The sequence below is a fragment of the Talpa europaea genome (genome assembly GCF_964194135.1).
Source record: "Talpa europaea genome assembly, chromosome: X".
In the NCBI taxonomy this organism is placed as follows: Eukaryota; Metazoa; Chordata; class Mammalia; order Eulipotyphla; family Talpidae; genus Talpa; species Talpa europaea.
In genome coordinates, this window is record NC_140081.1 from 39,948,808 (window position 1) to 39,966,216 (window position 17,409).

Here is a 17,409-nt window from a genome sequence, read left to right on the forward strand (position 1 = left end):
GCCAGGAAGGGAGGGAGGGAGGGAAAAAAGAAGGTCAGGAGGAGATAGGGAGAGAGGGAGCAGAAAAGAGAAGGGGATTAACTCTTCTGAAATGGTTAAGACTTGGCTTTCCTGGAAGCTGGTGGGTAAGGTGGAGGTTAGGGAAGTAAGACTGGATTCTCATCTGGGTTCAGTGTCAGAAAGGGACTAAAGGACAAGGGGGAGATTTTACTCCAGGAACAGTGACATCATGTCTGCTGCCTCCTTCTGCCGCAGAAGACTCTTCATTAGAATTTAAGATGATCCATTCTATCTTCCGGTTTGTTGTCTGGATGGGAATGGTCAGGCCTGGGGAGGGGAAGAAACTAAGGCTCCAGACCTTTGTGTTGTCTCTGTCTATCAGTAGCACAGAAATCTGAAGAAAACAGCTGGGAGTACTCTGAAGAGCTGCCAGTAACATGTCTTTTATCTTTGTCAGGTTCCCAGCCCACTCATCTGGAAATGGAGCTAAGAGTCCTTCCTCTCTGCCTAGAATTTGGTATGCTTCTGCAAATGCTTCAAAGTCAAACCCTTTGAAGTGCTCAGAGTATCCACATGTTTTCATGGGTCAATCAGAAAATCTGTGTCCCAGATTACACAGGCAAGGTTACTCTGCACAGACCCCATTTGAAGCATGTACTTTCTTGGGATCCTATAGTAGATAGGACTGTGAGGTTTAGTCCTAATCCCTAAGTGTCCCTAGTAAGGGGATAGGGACAGAACCAGAGATGGTGTCCTGAACAACTCACCCCTCAGGAGCCCAGCTGAAAGAAAGGTAGAAGAGAGCTGGGGTTGCCTGCTCTAAAGCCCTTTATCTGTACATACAGTCTAATCCTCCAGTCCTGACGATAAACCGTTGTATTGCACTCCAAAATGTATAAGAATGAAAGTATGGCAGTTGAATAGGACAGAACCATGGAGATAGATGTCCAATTTTCTTGCCTTCCATAGTAAAGTCTCTCAGGCACTAAGAGCCAGAGAAAATGTGAGAGGTAAGATGGGAAGAGAGATCCGTTCAAGGTTCAAGACCTCAGTCCCTTCCTCCTTTTTTCAAGAGGTAACGATGTAGGGCCACTGTCAAAGAAGCTTTCAGGAAGAGCTCTAACCATCTAAAATACTTCCCTGGTACAGGTTTTCTAAGTTCTGTTCCGTCATTCCCTCCGCTTGTGTCTTTTTCACTGCTCACAGTTGCACAGGGGACATACAAGACCGTGCTGTGGAAGGATGAAGGTTTAGCAAAATGAAGATGCCTGGATCTGAATTTGTGTTATCTGACCTGATCCAGGGCCTGTTTGTTTCCTTTTGTTATTTTCCACATCACAAGGAAACTGCCCGCTACAGGCTGTATTGTCAGACTGTGTTCCCAGGCTCTCTCATAAACCACCTTTTGGCTGGGTTCAACCAAATCCAGGCATTGGTGGGAGGGCAGGAAAAATGGGGGAAGCCAGGGTACTTTGCCTCTGCCTTTTCTGCCTCCAGTGGTATCTCTGATGTCTTTTCTATGGCTCCCACTATAAATATACTTCTAATTCTGCTGTGTGATCCTAACTCCTGTCTCAGGTCACATTGCTTCCTCCCATTCTCCCTCCATTCTTCACCTTCCCCTGCTCTACCCTGTATTACAAAAGGGTTGACCCCTATAAGTTGTGTTTCCAAGACTCTCAAACTAGTTGACATACAGTTTTTCCCAGAGGCATTGGAGGCAGATTAAAGGACAGTAATGAGTGAAAAGAAAGGGTATTTCTTCTGTTCCTCTGGTTTGTGAAGTGTCTCTCCTCTACGGTTTTAGCACTTGTGCTCAGGCCTGTGTTTCCACTTTCCATCAGGTGACCCCTATCCCTTGACTCTTAGCTATACCTACTTTCTTACCCAACAGTCTAAGGGTAGTTTTGATCTCCTCATGTCACTAATTGTCCTGTGCTCTTTAGATTCTCAGTCTATTGCCTATGTAAACTATTTCATTTCTGCATTAAATTCTCTGTCATAAATATTTGATAGCTTGATTTCTACTTAGATTTTGGCGATAAACTGGACTTGTGGAAATGTAACCTATGATTCAAGGTACTCCTTGGTCATTTTTCTCAAAGTGATAGGTGGGGACTGAGCGAAAGCCCTTCAAAAGATGCCTTGTAGTAGCCAGAGAAGTGAAGTACAGGACTGAGAAAGCTGATGTTACACTTCTACCCCCTTGAATTCTTCAGAACCTTGTTTCTAGGACTACACATCCCCATATTCTCTAGAGGATCTTGGTGGGAAAGTGCGGGTCATTAAGTTAGTTTTCTTTTTCTCTCATTCAGTGACCAGGTCCTTTGTGTCTGCCTGAGGACATCTTTCCCCATAACCAACCAGACCCTTCCCCCAATGAACCATCTCTCTCTCTCTCTCTCTCTACACACACACACACACACACACACACACGCACAACACAGCAGTCACCATTGTATTGTGTTTAATTTTTTGAGAATTTTATTGTGGAGGATAATATAGGAGAGCAGCTTCAGGGAGCAGATTGAGTTATGCTGCTCTCCAGCTACAGGGGTCCACAGGTGGTTTTTTGAAGCATGGTGGATTTCTGGGAAGGCTGCGAGATTATAGTTGGTATTTGAGATATCTTATCAATATGGGTGGAATATCTAGTTGGTTGATGGCTTGTGGATGACTGGACTGGAGCAGTGCCTTGCGGATAACTAAACGGGCCTGTGATAGTAGTGACCGTGGAATGGCTACAGCAAGGAGAAAAACAGGTTATAAGAAGCAATTCTCAGTATAATTCTCCCACCCAAACCTACATCCTACATTGATGCTGCCCTGACTACTGCAGCCCTTATTTTTCTCTCCCTTCTAAGACATGTCCCCCAACTTGCTCTCAATGCATGTTAGCAGTGAGGACACAAAGGCTTAGAGAGGGCATGCTCAAGGCCACAGAACAGTGCCTGGCCAAGCCATAATCAGAAATTAGGCTACTACCATCTCCTACCTCATCACAGTGATCTCTTCTCTAATAAGGAATCTCTTCTCTAATAAGGATCTCTTCTCTAATAAGGAACTGCTTTCCACTGGGGCACCAGGAGAGGGAAGAAGATGGTATTTTTGCTAATTCATCCCAGAAAAATTGGCTTAGGGGTAATGTAATGTCCTAGGAACTTCAAGTCAAGAGGCCTAATAGGGTTGGCCTTCTGGATACTTACCTCGGGCCTGTAGCAGCAATTCAGTACCTTTATCATTTTGTGAGTTCAGGTCCAGAGAGAGAGTTGGAAGGTAGACGTTAGCACCAAAATCAATTAAAAGCTGGATGTACTCTGGATCACAATTATGATGGAGGCAGATTTCAAGGAGGGTGCGGGGGTGAGGCACACGAGCCAATAGATACTGGTCTGTGCAGTTGTAGTCAGGGTCTGCCCCATGTTGCAAAAGCAGGCGGAAACAGTCAAGGTGCCCATAGACTGCAGCCAAATAGAGGGGGCCAGAACATGAAGCTATGTTTGATGCCCAGACTGGTAGTTTAGCTTTGACATTGACCTCTGCACCATGGCCCAGGAGTTCCTTCAGGATGGCAACAGCACCATCACGAGCAGCTGTGAGCACAGGAGAGCAATTGTTGTAAATGCTACCACCAGGACAGGCACCAGCTTCCAAAAGCACACGCACACAGTCCAGATGACCATGACTGACGGCGGTAAAAAGTGGTGTCTGTGCCTTGACGTCCAAGCTATCGACATCAGCACCATGTGCCAGGAGAACCTGCAAGCAGCTCAGATGGCCATAAGAAGCAGCCAAGCGCAGGGGTGTCCCAGGAATACCCCAGCCACTCCTACTGTTGATGAAACGTTTGTAACGCTCCTGGTGCAAAAGCTGGTCCAAGGTAGAGGAGTCATTTTCATACACTGCTTGATTGAGAGCCTGCTTCTCCCCTGTGTCGGTGTCCTCCTCCTCCTTGTCGGGCTGCAGGAGGGAGAAGATCTTGGTGATGTCCATGAGGTTCATCTTTGCTGACTGGAAAACTATTCTCATTATGAGCAGGAAGATGTGCCAGATCTGTGGGTCGGAAAAGTGAGAAAGAGTGAAAGACTGAGGACCCCCATCAAAAGCCTGGATGCCAGCCCTCATCCTTCACCCTTTATGATCAGACTCTTCAGTCATGGGCACTCTGAATAGCACTCCTATTCCATCTTATTTCAAGCCCCAGAGATGGCTGCAAGTACAGATCACACTTTTTCACAGCCTCTGCATATGCTGTTCTGCCTGTCCTTAGAACACTTACTTATTTCTTGGGATGCTTTCCCTAATATCCTCCTGTTGCTGCTCAGGGACTCCAAAGGAGCACAACTAGACTTTAACTATGAACTTTCACACCACATTTCTAAGTATCTGTGCTTCATTAGTGTGTAAACTCCAGAGTGAGAACCTCTACACCCATCTCGTATTCCTCCACTCTGAGGGCCTACATAATGACTGCGTATTTGGTAGGTGCACCTACCAAATTCTCACTTCAGAATGTGTACACTAATAAGGTGATGCTGATCTGACAGTTAACTAAGCCAACATATTTTTGACGATTTGTGGTGTCAAGCTGTCATCCTGTGCAGTCAAACATCAGTTTTAAGGGGCAGACCACAAACTCCACCTACAGTCTTTTAGATGAAGTTCAGCATCTTCACAAGCATGTCATGTGTAACCTCCCCTCAGATTCAAGCCTCATGCTTCAAGCAACAGAGTTGCTCTGGTTAAATAAGGAGGTGACACTATAAAGAACACACTTCAAGTAAAATAAAGTTTAAAAATATGGTAAAAAAAAGTTGTGTTTTCCAGGGAAAGTCTTCCTTACTGGTGACAACTGGTTTCTCCCCCAAGACCACTTCATTCTAGAAGTCCTTCTTATTGCCAGTGTCTCCTTGGAATCTATGGCTTCCCTATCCTTCTGAGTCAAGTGTAATATTGTTGACTTTGAAGTGCCTGAAGAATCTCAGTGGATACATACATTTTGCTAAGGAGAAAGATGGAGGGCTTGAAATGATGGTCTCTGATCCAACAAGCTTGGAACCTCTTCTCTCCTCATGACCCAATAATAACTCAACTTAACTCCTTGATCTTACCAGTCCTATTCCTAGTGCTACAAAGTCAAAGTCACTCACCTCAGTTTTTAATGTCATTAGTGAAAGCTGTTAGGTTTTTCAGAGCTCAGGTGTTCCTACTCTCCCATACCCTGCAGTCATGGTTTCAGGGCCACATACAACCTCTTATTCACTGTCTATCTCCACCCTTCTTTGTTAGACTTCAACCCTGGGTAAATACTTCATAAGAAAAAATTGTGAGGTGGGTGGGTGGGGTTTCCCCCAACTTTAAGCCTCTCCCTCTATCCCAGCATCAACTCCATATATGGTCATACCATTTATTCATTTTGGGTACAAGTGTAACAAGAAGATTTTTAGAAATCAGGCAGACCTGTTTGTAATTAGCATCACCAGTTCCTAGCTGAGTAACCTTGAACATATTTCTTCCCTTTGGGACTCTGTTTTCTTGCCTATAAGACAGAAAATGATAGCCTCTGCTTCATAAGGCTGTTAAGAGAAAGCTATTATGTATTAGCTCTTTAAAGATGGGACTCCTTGCTCTGCACATTGAACCTCTTTACTCTTTCTTCCCCCCTCAACCATTTTAGGAAACAAAACAAGACACATCTACGGTATTTTGTCCTACTCTAGCTTCCTTTTTCTTCATCTTTCTCTTATTCATCAAACATATACAACAAATTATCTACCATGTAGTTCCCAACCTCCAATTTGCTTCTCCATATTCTATAATATGACTCCATCCATCCTCAGTCACACACTAAGGCAGTGCTTTAAAGAGTCATCTTTCTGGCCAAGCCTACTGTGTGCTTCTCAGTTCTTTCCATCTTGACTTTTCAGGGACATCTGTTTTCACTCTCTCCTACATACTCCTCCCTTGGCTTCCTCGCCAGCATACTTCCCTGATTTTTCTCCTTTTTATCTCCCCTGAAATAGTTAAATTCTTCTTATACTCTCCCTGATCCTCTTTTCTTCAATCCCAGAGCTATTTCTGTCACTTTCATTCTGATGATTTCAAGACTATCATTTCAAGCCCTCCATCTTTCTCCTTAGCAAAATGTATGTATCCACTGAGATTCTTCAGGCACTTCAAAGTCAACAATATTTCACAACCACTATCACCATCACCATCAACAAGCTCGAACTATATCTCAGTTCTTCACTGTCCATCTAGTCAAACAAAGACCCTAATACCCATCTTAGTTCTCTTATCTTTTGTGTGACTTCCATATAGATGTTCATCAAATCTTATGGTTTTTACTTCAGAGATAGAGATAGGTCACTCATATCAGGCCATATCACCCCATTGCCAATGCATTATCTAGGTCTCTTCATTGTTTGCCTCAACTGTTGCAGTGTCCTAGCTAGTTTCTCTTTTCAATATTTTCTTCACATTGTAACCAAAACAACCATAAAATATAAACCCCATGTGTTAAATCCTTAAACGGTTCCCCTTTCACCATCCAAGCCAGATACCTTATCCTGGTTCACAAGTCTTTCACAAGCAGATCTTGGCAAATCTCTCCAACCTCAATTCCTACTATTTCTCCATTTATACTCCAAGATCCAGTGATAAGGAAACAAACCATTCCTCTCCATATACACGTTCTTTCACAGTCTGTGCTCTTATAGCAGTCAAGACACTGTATTATAACTTCTTTTATATAGACCTGTTTTGCTCCCACTGCAGATTGAGTGGCTGTATGGGATAGAGGTAAGCATGGACCTGGAATTCTGCTTCAACCTTAGTTCCACCACTTAATAGCTGTGTGACCTAGGGCAGATGACTTTATCTCTCTGTGTTCATTTCTTTTTTTTTTTTTTTAAGATTTATTTATTTATTTGTACAAGCACTGGGTACAGTCAGAAGTGCAGGAGGGTGAGAGAATTCACCAGAGCCAGAGCAGGGAACAGAACAGCCAGACTGATGAAATATACTGCTGAGGGGAGCAGCGGGTGTGGCAGGAGAGGTCTGTGTGCCATGTGGGACCCTCACCAGTGGCCGGGGATTGAACCGGCGCTGCAGAGGCTGCAGGCAGCTTTGCAGCCCAGCACTCAACCGCTGCGCCACCAGTGGAGGCCCTCTCTGTGTCCATTTCTTCATCTGTAAAGAGAGGGTGATAATTGTTCCTGCCTCAGAGAGCTATTGTTAAGATTAATAAGTTAATATACATTAAGTGCTTAGAATAATACCTGTGTGAAATACTCAGCAACATCATTACTATGATGATTATTATTTTTTAGGTCTCCAATTTCTATAACTACCGCTCCCTACTCAGAGCTGAAATGCACCCTGTAGATTTAATTTACTCAATTTAAAGGTGGGAAAATCAAAGCTCAAAGGAAAACAAGGACTGTTTCCTAATGTCACATATTTGTCATTATCAGTTGTATCATTAACAAGAACCCAGAAGTCATCTATAATCTTGTGCTTTTCAAAGCTATTTCAAATAGTGGAATAGTAATATGATCCCCCTTCTGTGGATGGAAGAAACAGAGGCCAGAGAGTACAAGAGATTTGTCAGCTGTTTTATATGAAAGATAGCAGAGCCAGAAATAGAATCTAGGCTTTCCTGCTCCCCATCCTGTTCTTTCTTTTGCAACTTGAAACACAAACACATGCCCTGCCCCCTTGCCTCAAGGGGAGTCATATTGCATCTCCCAGAATACTCAGCTTTTGACTGTTATACTGAATTCCAGGGACTTCAATCACGAAAGGTTTCTTTACAAATCATTTCTTCTAATAACCAGCAGGGATTCCCTTCTTACTCACTTCCTATTTTGGCAAGTGGTCTCTGGGGAGATGAAGAGAGAATGGAGTCGGGAGGGAAATGCTAAAACTCTCAAGATAATACTAAGGACCTACAGCAGGCCCCATCTAACCATCTAATGAGCCTCCAGTGGGATTAAGCAATGGCCCCTAGATGACTTGGCCACTACTCCTTGTTTGACAGGATAAGAAAATCCACCTAATATATTGTCTAACCTCCCTTTATTGTGGTTCATTAATTAAAGAGTTATTATGTGGCTATTCTGTGCCAGGATCCTCCTTTCTGATCCTTAGAGCATAGCATTTTTTTTGTGTGTGTGTACGTGACGTTGGGCTGGCAGTAATTTCAGTAAGTCTCCGGTTCCCTCTCAGAATGATTTTTAGCACATAAAAACAGGGTTAAATGAAACCAATTATATTGACATGCAACAATATAGTTAACTGCATTATATACTAATAGAAATTCTTTGTTAATACATTAAATAACAGGATCTACTAATAATTTCTTTTTTTTTTTTTCACAAGAAGGGTAATGTGCCGATGTTGTAATAAGGTTTAAGGGAGGCACATCTCACACAGCCACGTGAACACCCAATCATCATGCTTATGAATGGGAAAAGGATCTCCTTTTAAAAAAAATATTTATTTATACAAGAGCAGGGGTACAGGCCAGATGCGTGGCAGGGTGAGAGGACTCACCAGAGACAGAGCAGGTAACAGAACAGGCAGACTTACAAAATACACTGCTGAGGGAGGCAGCAGGCGCAACAGCAGAGGTCTGCAGCGCCATGCGGGACCCACGCCGGCCAGCCGGGATCAAACCAGTGCTGCAGAGGCTGTGGACAGCTTCACAGCACTGTGCTCAACCGCCTGCATCACCAGAGGAGGCCCTCTACTAATAATTTCTAAGTGATGGTAAATGAAATTTCCCGATCTCTGCAATACAGTAATGTGAGTTGAACTATTTGTGATTTCATCTAGTGACCAGGATATAAGAACTGGACTGCCATCTATTGCTTGCATGCATTCTTGAAGGAAATTGTAAATTTTATTTAGAGCTCAGGAAAGGAAAAAGGTAATTGTTTATCCCATCTATGTTTTTGGGCCCTTTCAATTTTATATAAGACCTTCTTGGGAATCCATGAGTACAGGTGAAGATTTCCTATGAGATACCTTGATCCTAAAATATCCCTCCAGACATTGTAGATTATTTTTAAGCCTTACTTCCCTCCCTCCACCTTGAAAATCTCTGCCCTTCTATCCTTGAGCCCATCCTATTGCACCCCACATCTAAGACTCACAGATATCACACAAGGATAAAAAAAACAAACCCTCACCATCCCTGTATTTCATAACCACAATTTCCCCCAAGAAGTAGTTTTGTTTGGACCCCAGAGCTTAGGCAGACACAATCTCTTGGGATAGAAGGTAAGGATACAGGCATCTATCCCTCCTCCCCTCTGCCAGCAAGTTTCCCTTCCATCCTCCCAAGTCCCCCCAGAAACTAGACCCAGTGGGAACAGCTTATAAAGAGTGGAGGTGACAGGTTCATAGACATGTATCCTTGGTTCCAAGTACTTACTGGAAGGACTTGTATTTCCTTCACTGGGGTCGTATTCTCTACCTCTCTGCAAAGTGCTGGGCTCTGGTGGCCTCTCCAAAGGGAGCCTCTACTATCTCTGGACCAGAGCAAGTGGACCTTCTGTTCTCATTGTTAACAACACTACCAAAAGACTAGGATTGTCCTATGGACTGACTAGTTCCAGATGGCTAATTTTAGGCTACCTTCAACCCTCCAACCCCTTGCAGTGCTGTCTTACTGGTGCAATTCTAGGAGTGATCCCAATAAGAGAAGGGGGGCCAGTGGGTTGGCAGGGAAGTCCTAGAAGGACTGATTGACAGATAGACAGGTGCTTGGCAGGCCAGGGCTCAGGCACCTTAAATGTCCTCCTGTACTTCTCCCCACCATTCAAATGAGCTACAAAGTTAAAGCCCTGTACTGTGGGTGTTCCAGCAAGGTGCCCCAGAAGGCCCAATCTTTTACAGAACACCTTCTTTTGGACCAAGTCTCTTTTTCAGCCCTCCCCCTAACAGCCTTTCTGGATTTCCTTTTTTCCTTTCTTGAAGGTCTAGCAATACACTTCCCTCAAATCTTCTCCCCAACTCCAAGAGTAAGAAAGACACTGGGAAGCAGGGACCTCTATACTGGAACACATTATCAGTAAGTTTTTTTTTTAGAGTTTAATAAGGTCCTAGTCATTTATAGAAGGTCTTGCAGTCCACTAAGTCACCAGATTAAGTCTGAAGAAAAACATACACCTTTCCCATTCTCCTCATACCTAAGGCATCTAACCAAATCCATGAGTCAAACACTGGTAACTTTTTCAAAAATTAAGCTCTTAAGGATATCATTTATTTCTCTGTTCACCTTTAAATGAAGGAAATGGTAGCAAGAGACCTATGGAAATTATCATATTATCTATATTAGATGTGACTCAGAAAGAAACTGGAGGACAGCTCCCTCCAGGAAGAAATGAAAGCTTAGCATTTGGTATACAAGTTACATCACAAACAATCTGAGCAGTCTGAGAAACTCTTTCTGGAGAAACTATCAACTAGTTATTATAGTTAGGGTTCTAGATGCTGGAAGAACACACACACACAAAAGCAAGACATATTATCCCTGAGAAAGCCCAGTGTATTAGAGAAAACATCATAGGAGCAATTATATTTCACATAATGTAAAAATGTCAGCACTAAAAGCTACCCTGAATGTCTATGGCTATCCTGTGTCCATGTCGATCTCCTAAATTAGCCCAAGGTATTACTGTGGGTTTCTTTGTCCCTATATGTCATAAAACATAATAATTTTAATTTTCTTTGATTCATGGGTGATATGGTGGTGGGAGAACTATGGGGAATACAACCATGTAAGAAAATAAGAAAAAAAATATAAAAAATGTTACTGCAGGACATTATTTGGGAGTAGATAAGGTTTTGACAATATTTCTGAACAAATACCACCAAGATCAAGGATTTCATGATTATAATACAATGTGTGTGTACCTGGCCAGCATGGGTATACAAGAAAGAAGACAGACACATGAAGTAACTGAGATCTGCAAAACTACTCAGGCATCCCGGCTTCTATCAGCCAACGCAACAAGTTGCAGACATAAGAGTGAGACAGCAGAGTTCAGCAGAGCCTCCCCACCAATACCAGTTCCGTCTATTTATCTCTAACCAACCTACACTTGAGCAATAATTAACACTTGTTTTTTAAATAATAATTTTAATTTTTCTGTGAAGAAATTATAGTCTCTGTAGAACAGTGATCTCAAGATCACATAAATATTCTCTTTCCCTTCCAGTCACTAAGGGAGAAAGTTTCAATAAGCAAAGACAAAAAGCTAACTAAGGGACCATAGATATAATGAAGTAAAGCATTAGCAATTCTGATTCACATGATTATTTTGGCATTATAATTTGCATTTTGAAAAGGAATTTCCAAATTTCTGAGAGATATGACTTCTGCTTAAATACTTCTAATAATAGTACCCTCTCTACATTCAGAAGCAGTAGATGTCATTATTGGGCAATTCAGCTAGTCATTTCTGTTCAATCTGTATGTGCAACTACCAAGCATTCTTGATTAACAAGTGATTTTATTTTCATTCATTCTTAGGAATCCAGAGAACACAGCCACTTTGTTTGCTCAAAAATAGCCGTTTAGGTTTTGAGCCCTCATATCCTTTCTTTCATTTCACCTTGTCTGAGGGACTAAACTCCCAGCACTTACAGCTATTTTTTTAAAAACTGATATCTACCCACTCCCTTCCTCAGTTTTGCCTACAACACTTGTGAAATGGTCATTCAAGCTGCTTACATTATAACAGCACTAGGGAGTTCACAAATGTTCAGAGGTCTCCTTAAGAAAGTATCAGCATGTCCCAATGTGATCAATGACTCCGAGGATGAGAAATATCAAAAAGTATATTTGGTTTATGTCAGTGATCTGTAACAGGTCATTATCTAAGGCCTCATACTAAATTTATTAACTTGTTTAACGTCAGCATGGAATTAGAGTACTGGATAATCTTCTCCCATAAAACAACTACTAAAAATAATATTTGCTCAAAGGATTTTTCCCAGGACTTTTCCACAGAGGACTTGAAGTAATGTTAGTTGCTTATTACAGGAAAAGAGAGGGAGAAGGTGAAGAGGATCATGGCTTGGAAAGTAGATATTTCAGCTGGCAGAACAGTCTGGGTGTCAGATATCCACATCCCTAGGGAGTGCACTGGGGCATAGTGAATTTCATCAGAGGGATTTTTCCGAAAGAGAGTGTAGTCATGAGAAGGCTCAGGTTCGAGCAAAGTCACTGAGTGTTCTGCAACCAGCATAGGCAAGAAAAGTTTCTCCCAACCAACTCCCAGAAGTAACAGAACAAAGATTCTTCAGGTAGAGCCATATCACACTCAGTTGTGGGCTCAATAGCAGAAAGAAGAACTATTAAGAGAGAGATCTCAATATGCCCTTGGAAAGAATCAATTGGATGCATAGCTTTTGTAGCCCAGATCCCTCAGACATGGGAAGATGGCAGTGGTGACTGCTGTGGTGGCCACTGCTTATGGTCATTGCTGGGCATAGTACACATAATCCTATGGAGGGTTTCCTACCTGTACAAGCCAACTGAATCTTAGAACTTGAGCTCTGTGGACCACACCTAGGTTCCTCACTAGGAGACACAAGCTTGGTGGAAGGTGACATGCAGCAAAATAAAGCAGCAGGGAGGCAGGTTGAAGAGTTAAGAAAATGAAAACACTAGATTGAGCTTGACATGAAGTGAGAGGCGAGGAAGCAGAGGTGACCACTACATATCTTAACAAAACTGAAACTGAATAAGACCCTGTTCTCCCTCTTGGCTACATCTCATACGTGGGTAAACTAAAAGAGAAACAAACAAAACTTAAAAACCAGCACCCCAAACACAAAAACAAAATAAGGAAACACACTGAACACAGCATGGGAAAGCAAGAGTAAAAGTATATAAGTTCCAGAACATACATAAAGGATGCAGAAGTGAGGACTTAACAGAGTGAAGCCTTAATAGTAAAAAATGTTAAATGAGCTACTGGAAGGTCAAAGACAGATAGCCAGGTACAAAATCTTAAAAAAGGAGATCCAGAAAGAAAAATAAATATTTAAAAAGAGATTTAAACTATTAAAAGAATACAAAAAAGAATGAAATAGAGACAAATATAGAAAGTGCTTTAAATAGAATTAAACTGGCAGAAGAGAGAATTTCAGAAATAGAAGACTCAAATGCACAAATCACACAATCAGAAAAAAGGAGAGAAACAATACTTAGGAAAACTGAAGAAACACTATGAGAAATAGCAGATTCAACTTGAAATGGGAAAATAAGGATAATGGGTTTTCTAGAAGGTAAAGAGAAGTGAAGGGAGCAGAGATCCAATTAAGAGAAATAAAAGCTGAGAATTTCCCAATCCTAAGGAAATAATTAAGCATAGATTTCCAGGAAACAGATACATAACTGAAATTTCTAAATGTAAAATTACCTACAACAAGATACATCATTGATAAGTTATTAAAAATCAATGATTAAAATATTTTTACAGGAAGCCAGGAAAAAGAAGATAACTTACAAAGACATACAAATTATGCTTAGACAAGAACAGCCAGCCAAAAATGCTCTATCCTGAAAAAATGTCATTCAAATATAAAGGTGAAATAAAGGCTTTCAAAAACAAACAGAAGCAGACAGGGTTCATCTTTCCCAAAAATTTCCTGCAAGAAAATGCTGAAAAATGTTCTTCTATACAAGAAAAGAAAGGGCCTCCCTGGTAGCACAGCAGTAGAGCTCTGGGCTGCGAAGCTGCCCACAGCCTCTGCAGCGCCAGTTCGATCCCCAGCCATTGGCAAGCATCCCACATGGCGCGCAGACCTCTCCTGCTGTGTCTGCTGCTCCCCTCAGCGATGTGTTTCATCAGTCTGCCTGTTCTGCTCCCAGCTCTGGCTCTGGTGAAGTCTCTCACCTTCCTGTACTTCTGACTGTACCCAGAGCTTGTATAAATAAATAAATCTTTAAAATATATATTTATTAAAAAAAAGAAAAGAAAGAAGAATGAAACACAAAATCTTGAGCAAAAATAAAAACAGGAATACAAAGTTAAACTTGTGAGCAAGAACATTATTAGTCAACAACAAAAATAAAAAACTAAAAGGGAGGAGAAAATGGGCAGAACTTGCATAGTTATGTGTCTCAGAGTGAATATAAGCTCATCTAGAACTTAAGACATAGTAGTTTAAGCAAAACAATGATGGTAACCACTAACCAAAAATCTAGGTACACAGAAATCTAGGTACACAGAAGTACACAGAAGAAGAAATGAGGAAACCTAGAGAATCATAAGAGATAGCCATCCAAATGAAAAAACAAAGAGAAAAAAATGGAAAAAAAAAGAATCAACAGAAAAGAAAAACAAGAAAACAAAACAAAAGAAAAGAAAAACCAGACTGACAGTTAACAGCATCTATCAATAATCACCCTAACTGTGACTGGCCTGAACACAGCAATTGAAAGTCACAGAATGACAAATAGGGCTAAAAAATATTCAATTATCTATACTTTGATTGTAACAAACACATTTAAAACTGAAATAAAAAAAAAACAAATTTAAAGTGAAAGTTTGGAGCATGGTGCTTCAAGTCAATAATGCAGACAGACGCCATTCCTGCGCCACTGATCTGGGCTACAACCCGCGTCCTGGAACTGAGGGCTTTGGAACTGAGACCCGGGGCACGAAATTAGGGGCGTGGGTTCCCCACGACGGTGGGGCACAAGGCAGACACAGCAAACCAAAGCCGTTGAGGTGTACCCTACAATCCCTGCTCTGCTCCCTGTCCCACGGGGTGGAAAATCAGCTCCCCAAGGGCTCTAGGAGAGATCTCTGGCGCCTAGCGACTTGAAGCCAGCAGAGGCTCCTGAAGGAGATAGTGGCCAGCTGGGGAGTTAGCCCACACCGGGCCCCTTCCAAACAAGTAGTCTGAGCCCACAGGGAGAGCGAGCACCCACAGCCGGGGCAGACCAGGTGCTCAGAAGAGTGTGCCTGAGACCAGACGCGCAGGGAGTGTGTCCCACATCACCATTTTAGAACAGGGACATTTCTTCAGTAAAGACTACCTGCAGAAGGCTTCCTCAGGAGCCAGAGGTGAGCGGGGGAAGTTCGCCCATGCCAGACCCCCTCTGGCCTGCAGTCCAAGCCCAGAGGGGGAGCAGGAACCCACCGCCGGGGCAGACCAGGCACACAGGGGAGTGTGTCCCCACATCAGCATTTTAGAACAGGGACCTTTCTCCAGTAAAGACTGCTTGAAACTGACAGATGACTCCTGTAGGAACCAGAGGGGAGCAGAGAAGCCCACCCAAGATGCCGGCCAGTCCCAACAACACAGTGTCCCAATGCATACGGCAAATTAGAAAACAGACAGTAGGGAGGAGAAGAACCACACGCAACCTAGCAACTCTCCAGAGAAAAAGCACACCACAAAAAGAAAACCAGCCCCCAGATTGCAACGACAATAACTTGGAAGAATTTCTGAGCCTTCCAGAAAGAGAATTTAAAATTGCTGTGATTAAAAAACTGACAGAAGTCATAAAGGAAAACAATGATAAGGGAAAAATAATCAACGATCAGAAGAATGCAATTGAGTCCCTAGAGAGGGAAAACAATGGTCAGAAGAAAGAAATTGAGTCCCTAAAGAGAGAAGTAAAAGAAATGCAGGAGATCAAAGAATTAATGGAAGAACTAAAGAATTCTGGGAAAAGCAATGAAAGCAGAATAGATGAAATGGAAGAACGAATAAGTAATCTTGAAGACACAGAAATCAAAAGAACCAAAACAGAAAAGGAAAGAGAAGTACGAAGGAAAAAGAACGAAGAGAGACTTCGGGAACTATCTGACTCCATGAGGAAAGGAAATATAAGAGTTATAGGAATCCCAGAAGGAGAGGAGAGAGATGTAGGAACAGAGAAAATATTCAAAGAGATAATTGAAGAGAACTTCCCAAATGTGAAGAAGGAGCTGAAAATTGATATACAAGAAGCAAGAAGAACACCAAACTTCCACGACGAAAGGAAAAATACAGCAAGACACATAATAGTAAAGCTCCCAAGAATCCAGGACAAGGAAAAAATAATGATGCTGGCAAGAGGGAAGAAACAGATAACATTCAAAGGAAAGCCAATCAGGCTGACATCAGACTTCTCCGAAGAAACACTACGGGCAAGGAGAGAGTGGAGGGACATAGTCAACAGACTCCAAGAAAACAGATGCCAACCAAGAATACTCTATCCCGCAAAGCTCTCCTTCCTCTTTGAAGAAAGAATATGGACCTTCCCAGACAAACAGCAACTCCGGAATTTCATTGCAACTAAACCCCCACTCCAAAAAATACTACAAGGAGTCCTAAAGCCAGAACCTCAGAGGGACGAATAACAATGAAAGAAGGCCAAAAAAAAAGTTATTAAAAGAATAAATAAATAAAATCAAAGGAAAGACAAACACAATGACAAATACAGATGTTAACATATCAATAATAGCTCTAAATGTAAATGGACTAAACTCTTCAATAAAAAGACACAGAGTTGCAGCCTGGATTAAGAAACAAAACCCAACCTTTTGCTGTCTCCAGGAAACATATTTAGCTACAAAAGATAAAAATAGGCTCAAAGTTAAAGGATGGAAAACAATCCTACAAGCAAATGGACCAAAAAAGAAAGCAGGAACAGCTATACTTATATCAGATAAAACAGATTTCAAACTCAAAAAGATAAAAAGAGACCCCAATGGTCACTACATTATGATCAAGGGGACAATACTTCAAGAAGAAATAACACTCATTAACATATACTCACCAAACAAAGGAGCACCAAAATATATCAGACAACTGTTGTCCTCTCTGAAAACAGACATCAGAGAAAACACATACGTAGTGGGAGACTTCAACACACCACTATCAACAATGGATAGATCAACAAGACAAAAAATAAGTAAAGAAACTAAATCTCTAAATAAGGACCTAGAGCAATTGGGCTTAACAGACATCTATAGAACACTAAACCCAAAAAAAACGGAGTACACATTTTTCTCAAGCGCACACGGATCATTCTCCAGAATCGATCACATACTGGGGCACAAGACAAACATCAACAGATACACCAAGATTGAAATCATATCAACCATCGTTTCTGACCATGAAGGCATCAAACTAGAAATAAACCATAAAAAGAAGGCAAGGAACTTTCCTACCTCATGGAGATTAAAAACCACACTACTGGAAGACCATTGGACTAATGAGGAGATCAAAGAAGAAATTAAAAAATTTTTTGAATTGAACGACAAGGAGGACACCAATATCCTAAATGTATGGGATGCAGCAAAAGCAGTAATAAGAGGAAAATATATAGTAATAGAAGCTCACATCTAGAAACAAGAAAGAGCGCAAAGAAACAACCTAATCTCGAAGCTC

The 17,409-nt window shown here is 41.7% G+C and overlaps 1 protein-coding gene across 1 annotated transcript; it reads right to left on the reverse strand.

Annotated features, from left to right (window-relative positions):
- Positions 1-2,607: 2,607 nt before the first annotated feature.
- ASB12 (ankyrin repeat and SOCS box containing 12) lies at positions 2,608-5,168 on the reverse strand (the record flags this gene model as incomplete). The annotated part of the gene is made up of 3 exons (XM_084258634.1): positions 2,608-2,741; positions 3,207-4,053; positions 5,112-5,168. The coding sequence occupies 3 exons, from the start codon at positions 5,166-5,168 to the stop codon at positions 2,608-2,610; spliced, it is 1,038 nt and encodes a 345-aa protein (XP_084114760.1).
- Positions 5,169-17,409: the final 12,241 nt, after the last annotated feature.